General features: G+C 42.1%; 1 protein-coding gene and 1 non-coding gene across 2 annotated transcripts; one reads left to right on the forward strand and one right to left on the reverse strand.

Annotated features, from left to right (window-relative positions):
- Positions 1-5,672: 5,672 nt before the first annotated feature.
- On the reverse strand, positions 5,673-5,745 carry Trnav-uac (transfer RNA valine (anticodon UAC)). Its single transcript has one exon. It is a non-coding gene; the product is annotated as a tRNA-Val (tRNA).
- A 394-nt stretch (positions 5,746-6,139) lies between these two features.
- LOC135108950 (ribosomal protein S6 kinase 2 alpha-like) lies at positions 6,140-7,144 on the forward strand. Its single transcript, XM_064019852.1, has one exon. It carries the CDS (start codon positions 6,140-6,142, stop codon positions 7,142-7,144), a length of 1,005 nt encoding a protein of 334 aa, XP_063875922.1.
- The last annotated feature ends 839 nt before the right edge of the window (positions 7,145-7,983 follow it).

Consider the following 7,983-nt stretch of genomic DNA (forward strand, 5'->3'; position numbering starts at 1 on the left):
TTTCATGAAACCAACACTCATGACAAACAGGACTATTATCATTTTAAGTTACTAAGTAATGAAGATAAACTAGATATGCTAAAAAAAGAAGGGACTTTGTTACTGTTGCATAAGTGGTCAACATTTGGCAAGAGATTGTACAAGAAGAGATGGTTGTAGTGTAATGGTAGACAACAAAGCCTGTGGCCTGTGGCAACACCCCTTACTACACTGGGCACGGGCAAATGGCGTCATGTATCACACTAGCAAGCTGGTAAATGACCTTAAGAAGTCCAGAGTAATGCTAATGGTTAGTTCTGTGTATCACAATGACATCCCTATAACAACCTTGTGGGACAGTGGATCAGGCATTAGTCATTACTCACTCAATGGCAAGAAAGTTAGGATTGACACGAAGAGACATTCAGATGACCATAATCAAAGTAGGGAATGTGGTGGAGACCTGTGTCAGCAAGGAGGACACCATAATGATCTCTCTAATGGATCGTCTTGGCAAAATATGGCAGGTCAAAGCTTATGGGTTGGAGGAAGTAACATCTGACGTATGGGAGGTTGACTCACATAAACTAAGTAAAATTTTGCAGGTTCAGCCCCATTTGTTGGTCAGACCTGTAGGCAAGATAGATATGCTCATCAGATCATTGTTGTTGTGACATTATTGTCAGTTACTGCCAAAAGTAATGAAAACAGTCGACAACCTTCAGTTATTGGAAGACCAATTTGTGTATTGTGTAAGAGGTAGCATAGATTATGGGGAAAGTCAAAGGTGTAATAATGTTTGCATCACTTTGAATCATGCCACTGTTGGTGTTAAAAATTACAATATTGATGTTTCTGAGATACCCAGTTTGAAATTTTCCTTAGTGTGCTTGATAGCAATTTGTATCATGGTCATGAAACATTCACTTGCAAACAGGATATTGCAGATGATCACACCATAAAGGAAAAAAGAGAATTGGAATTAACAGAACAGGGACTAGTTTATGATCAAGCTAACAACTTTTAGGTGGTGAAGTATCTCTGGATTAAAGACCCCATAAATTTGCCTAATAACTTTCCCCCTGCTGGCTACAGATTGAAAGCAAGAGAAAAAAGGTTAATGAAGCTTGGCCCTGACCACTGTAGATTCTATAAAGAGCATAACAATGACATGGTTGACAAAGGTGTAGCAAGGAAACTCTCAGGGGGAAGAAGTGTCATCGTACCAGAGTCCGGTGCACTATTTACACTATCATGAAGTTATTAAGGCAGGTTCGTCATCTACAGCAGTTAGAACTGTATTTGATTCATCAGCAACCTAATTCTTATTGGGACAACGGACCAAACATGTTAAATTCATTATTGGGTGTGTTATTGAGAATGAGGCAAGAGAAGATAGCTATAATCGGGGATATTTCAAGAATGTACCATACCATCAGGTTAGATGAAAGGGATCAGCATACTCACAGATTCATCTGGAGGAATCTGGATTTATCTAAATCACCAGAGCATTATTCCTTGACTAGAGTCACATTTGGGGATCGACCTAGTGTGATCATAGCAACCTTGGCACTCAGACAAACTGCAGAAAAATATGTGGATCAATACCCAGGGGCTACTCACATGATTACGAAGAACACATATGTGGATGATATGATACAATATATTCCCAGTGAGAAAGATGCCTCCAAGCTAATCAGGGATGCAGAGTGCATATTATCTACAGGTGGGTTTGTGGTTAAGCACACTATCTGGAAATTATGAAACTGTTCTCATGGCAGGTAGGAGTAAGATTTCCCCAGCTAAACAGGTCACTATATAGACCTAGTGTTGAACTGTGTACTGCCGCGTTATCATGTTGCCTGCAGGAGATAATACAGCATGAACTGGACTGGCAGTTTGAGTCTGTTTATCACCTGGTGGACTTTGCTATAGTAAGGGATCAAATTCAGAAGGATTCCTATAAATTTAAATCATATGTGCGAAGAAGAATCGCTGAGATAAAGAACAAATCAAATTCTAGCGAATGGTGGATTAGATCTGAAATTAATCCCGCTGACATGTTAACACGCCCAGTGACTATTCAGCAAAATGGGTGGTGACTCAGTATGGCAGAATGGCCCAGAATTTTTAAAGTTACCTATTGAAAAATACTGTAAAGCAAACCACTGAAACACAATTGCCAGACATGAATGGTCAAACATTAGCATGCGAGATTGAATCGACAGTTCTGCGCAAAGACAAAACATATCCTGACATGAGTTTTTCAACTTGAATAGGTTCAACAGCTACACAAAATTGCTCAGGGTCACCAGTGGGATAATGGCAGCAATAAAAGGCAAAAAAATTTCTGGCAATTGCTAAAAATATCACTAGTGAAAACATGCAAGAAGCTAAAAGGCTTTGGGTTAAGGAGGTACAGAGAGAATACTTAAGGGACTGGCCTAAGAAGTTTGAAAGACTAGGGCCTGCAATCGACAAGGATGGTATAATCACGGTAGGGAACACAATGAGACCATGGCTTAGGAAGAACTGAAATAATGGTACATATATGCTCTTGTCTCCCAGGCATAGGTTTACACACTTGTATGTATCTCATTTACATCAAATTGATCATGCTGGAGTAGATACAACTATTGCTAAATTACAGAGGAAATTTTGGGTACCTGGTGTAAGTAGGATTGTGAAATCAGTGAAGTATAATTGTGTTACTTGTAAAAGACTCTCACCCAAGTGTGAAGGTCAGAAAATGGGTGAGTTATTAGAGGAAAGGCTTAAGCCATCGCCACCATTTTACCACACGGCTTGTGATATATTTGGCCCTTTCAGAATTCGTGGTGCAGTTAAGCGTAGAACCTTTGGCAAAGCTTATGGAATAATATTCAATTGTTTGTCCACCAGAAATGTTTACCTAGAATTCCTGGAGGATTATGACACACAGAGCTTCCTGATGGTTTTCAGACGATTCGTGTCCATAAGGGGCTACTCCTGTAATATGTATTCAGATAGAGGTCCTCAGTTTGTGTCAGCTGAGAAGGAAATCAAACAAATGTTTAGTGAATCGGATTGAAGCAATATCCGCGATTTTGGTAGAGACAAAAGTATGGAGTGGGTATTCACTAAATCATCAGACGCTCCTTGGCAGAACTGCGTAAGTGAGGCTTTGATCAAGAGTATAAAGAGAACTTTGAATGTGTCAATAAGAGAAAACAAGTTATCATTCCCTGGATTACAGACTGTGCTGTTTGAGGTAGCCAACCTACTTAATGAGCGTCCAATAGAACTTAAACCAGGATCAGATGTGAACGCTGGAAGTTATCTATGTCCAAATGAATCTATTAGGTCGAGCATCTAACCATGCTCCACTAGGTGTGTGGTTAGAAGGGGATACTAACAAAAAGAATTTCATAGGTAATATTGTAACAGCATTTTGGAGGAAATAGCAACGGGACTTCTTGCCTAGTCTTGTAGTACAGCAAAAATGGCATACTGCTAAAACAAATGTAAAGGCAGGGTGTTTGGTGTTGTTAAGAGGTGTAATTGTTAGATACAAGAATCAGCAGTCAGGATCAAAGTGTGAAGGTACAAGTGATGTAAAGGTTAGGAGGTCTGTTCATCGTTTGGCCGTCATCCTACCTGTAGAGGATCAGTGATACAAGCATTGTGGGGTGGGGAGTGTATCATCACTGTGATGATAGTTAACGGAAGAGGTGATTACATATGTTTTGTTTTTTAACGGCACATCTTTATTGTGTAGCTATTTGGTGTCTATTGTTTGTAATATTTGTTTATTTACTTGTATATCTATTTTCACACATGTTTTTAGCGGGATACTATATAAAACATATAATGATGGTTACAATGATGGTTGGTTGTGGTTTATCACGCGTGTCGCTGCGCATTTGTCTTGTTAGCTGGAGGGAGAGGTGGCCACGCGGAGATGGACTAGAAGGCCAGACGGCTGTTCGGGTGGTTTGAGCACTGGGCAGGCGTGACGAGGGAAAGTGTAGGTAATGTACCTTTTTGTTGCAGTAAGGGTTATGTGATATTTTCTTTAGTGTCATATTATTACTTGTATGCATGTACATGCTAGCATAGGAAACTGTATTGTGTTGCCAGGACCTACACATGATTTGTGGTGGGTAGTGCGCATGGCCCTTGTGTTATTTAGTGTCAATGACTACTTCTTTTATCCATGTAGGTATAAGTTGTCATAGCGAATTGTATCATGTTGGCAGCGTTGGCTGGCGTGAGTGTCATTGCTCAGGTTCCCTGCTTTGAAGCTTCTCATTATCTCAGGGTTGGTGGTTACTTGAATTCCGCCTTTCTTCTGGCTAGAATGTTTGCATAGTTTTTAAATGTTCTTTACTACTGTATATGACCGTAACATGATTTCCACCAGCGGTGGACGGGGCTAAGAGTGTTAATGATGTGTACGTACAGTATACGAGTGTGTGGTGCTTAGTCTGGGCCACCCTTAAGTGACCACCAGCCTCGTATTTACGTATGTAATATAATTTCGACACGTTTAACTACATTCTTACTACAAATCTTGCAAGTTGTTTTCCTCTTTATGCAGCAAGACTTAGGTTCATGCAGCAAATTGCTTGTTTTTGTCTCACTGACCCAATAGCTCGTCAGGAAACACATGAAACAATTGAAACACTTTATCTTGTCTACAGCAAATATTCGTAAATATACAGCAAATATACGTAAAAATAAAGACAGTAGGTAAGCAATTAACAGCTGGAGCATTTCGGGCATTACAGGATAATTTCACTGGAGACGGACACGATGTTCAATGTTAAAACAAAGATTACTTTGTTACTAAACCCAAACCTCGTAACACACCACTGCAATGATCATTAATACGGAACATGGAGAAAGTATGGAAGATGAGTGCGTAATAACTGATAGTACATCTGGAAGTAATAAGAGGAATGATAACACATAAAACTGAGAACATTATAATCGTATCAAAATAAGGGAAGGAGAAACATCTTAAGATCCGTCTCCCTCTACACGCTGTGCACAGGAACGCCACACACTCTTTCCTAATATCTCTCTCTCTCTCTCTCTCTCTCTCTCTCTCTCTCTCTCTCTCTCTCTCTCTCTCTCTCTCTCTCTCTCTCTCTCTCTCTCTCTGTGTTGATGAAACATCAGATAATCTTTTATCAACTGTCTCCTGCACAAAACCTCTTCCCCAATACACTGTCGTATCAATACCCACATCCTGCTCTGCCATTATTCAAAACCAAACCATCGCCGTACACATGAAGAGTATTACATCAGGGAATCTCTATTGTTTTTTCCCAAAAAATATATTCCTAAGTTCCCTGGGACCGTAGCCATCTACCTGCTGCTCCAACTTTAAGATATCTACATTAACACAGTTTTCCTGCCATGGCTAACTCTTGCGTGAGCTGGCAAGGAGGCACATTGACTATAATAGTGATGTGCTCGGTCATGACATCATACAGAATTCTTACATATTTTGATACATTTCTCGGACTCTCTTTTTCATTCAAAGGTAACAATGCACAAGACAAATCATCATTTGCAATACTCCTTAAAGATCGAAGAGCAGCACCCATTGCAAGTCTCCTTATTCAGTGTTCAATACTAGGCAAGTTTAACTCCATTCTCATTATCCGAACTCTAGTGTTTCTTTGACAGCCTTTAAATAAAAGGAATGTTCCCGCCAGGGCTCGAACCTGGGACCTTCTGCGTGTAAAGCAGACGTGATAACCACTACACTACGAGAGCTACAAATATATGGAATTTAACAATATCTATAGTCCACTTGTCTACGCAATCTGTGCATTACAAGTTAACATGGAGAAGATGCTTGTAGTGGTAGTAGTAGTAGTTATGGTAGTAGTGGCGGTGGTAGTAACGGTGGAAATGATTGCAGGGTAATCAAGAATCAGCTAGGATCTGATCGCAGTAGTGAAGATGTTAAGTAGTCAATATATTTTTTTTCACCACTCAGCTATTTGCAGCAAATGAAATTATCAATTTTAATAAAAAGTGTGCCGGGTGTACGGAGGGTAGGTGAGTCCTGCCAAGGATACCCATCCTCTGGAGAATCATTCCAGCGCTCTTCCAAAGCAGCGACCAGAAGCACACCACCTTGACTTGCCAGCAAGCACAAGTGACCATGTACTTCGCAGTGCCCGCTTACCTCCAGCGCGAGGAACCCGCCACGAAGCGCAACAAGCGGCCCGCGTCGCCTGCCTCAAGCCGCACTGCCTGCCCCAAGAAGCAGAGACGCGAGCGCTCCTACCAGGAGTGGTTCAGTGAGGTGAAGGAGAAGTTCGGCGGTGGCGAGAACCAGCGCGGCTGCTCTAAGGACACGCGGGCCAAGCGGAAGCTGCAGCTGGTGGGCGTGCCCCTGCTCCGGCGGCGTCAGGTGCGGGAGATGATCGGTCCCGTGCAACGGCCTCTGGCCGAGGGAAGCTACGGCTCTTGTTTCAAGACCGTGAGCCCGCGCACGCAGGAAGAACTGGTCATCAAGACCTTTAGCCGAGACAAGCTGCCGGAGCTCGTAGAGGAGGCCACCAGCCTCAGCAAGCTGCAGCTTCCCGGCGTGCAGCGTCTGGTGGGAGTCTGCGTTGAAACCCGCCAGCTGATTACTCCCTTCGCCGGCGTGACGCTCAAGGACTACATGCTGCGCAAGGCGCCCTCGTTTGCTGACGCCGTCAGCGTGCACCTGCAGATGTGCCGCACATTGCAGCGAATGCACCGGCAGGGCTACACGCACAATGACATCAAGGCGGACAACGTGTGCGTGTCCACCCAGAGCGGCGAGCCTGTGGCCACCATGATCGACGTGGGCCTGGCGAGGCCTGTGGGCACAAAGGGACTCTTCAGCCAGGCGATCCCAGACACGGACAAGTTCCCCTGGATCGCGCCAGAGATCCTGAAGAAAACCCACCGCTGCTGCGAGGCGAGCGACGCCTTCGGCCTGGCCTACCTACTGCAGGGACTAGGCCTCCTGTCGTGCCCCAGCAGCTGCCGCCGCGCCAGGTCCGTCCTTCTCAAGTGGGTGGTGCAGGCTCGCCGCCGCGACCCCGCCGAGCGGCCCCCTCTGGTGGCGGTGATCCAGATGCTGCGTGCACTGCACCGCGAGGCCGCCGCCACGCGCCCTGCCGGCAGCCGCTGAGTTCTTGCGGCGACGAGGCGCTTGTAGATGCGTCATTTGCGTAACCCAGGAAGTCCTTGAGTTTCTTTTTTTTTTTTTTTTTTTTGCGTGCTTGCCTTCAGTAATAAATGCGTGCGTTTATGTTGAGTTTGCCTAAATAGAAGGAAAAAAAACTCGGGAAAGTAATAAAAAATAAGTTAAGTAAATTAATAAATAAAAAATAAATAAATAAAATAAGAAAAAATAAATAAAAAATAAACAATAAAAAATAAATAAGAAAACAAACTAAATAAAAATACAAAAAATAAATAATAAAGACAAAAAAATAATAACTTAAGTAACGTAAGTAAATCACCCGGCGAAGGGAGAAGAGAAGGCAGCGAGTGAGAGTGTGGGGGTGACAAAGATCCTCCCGGTGATGGCAGGGGCGCGCAGGAGCGACTGAGGCGGCGAAGCGAGGCGGTTAGGAGAAAATAAATATATCATTTTTTTTTTTTTCGGACAACATGTCTTTTAATGGAGAATGTTTCTACCCAAAAGAAGAAAATTAAATAAAAATAAATATAATAAATAAATAAACAAAAAAAAATATAAAAAATATGAAAAATAAGAAAAAATATATATAAAGTAAATAAATAATAAAAAAGGTAGCAAAATATAGATAAAACAGTAAGAAATAGATGAATACAGAAATAGATAAACTGATAAAATAATAGCCAGATAGATAGATAGGTGGGTACATAGATAGACAAATAGATAGATAGATAGATAGATAAATAAATGGAGATAAATAAATAAAATAAATAAATAAATAAACAAATAAACAAATAAGTAAATAAATGCAAAAGTAAATGAATCAA

Source organism: Scylla paramamosain, chromosome 18 (genome assembly GCF_035594125.1).
Source record: "Scylla paramamosain isolate STU-SP2022 chromosome 18, ASM3559412v1, whole genome shotgun sequence".
NCBI lineage: Eukaryota > Metazoa > Arthropoda > Malacostraca > Decapoda > Portunidae > Scylla > Scylla paramamosain.

Bases quoted from the DNA above. Each gene is read 5' to 3' on its own strand.
- LOC135108950 (XM_064019852.1), top strand. From the start codon at position 6,140: ATGTACTTCGCAGTGCCCGCTTACCTCCAGCGCGAGGAACCCGCCACG.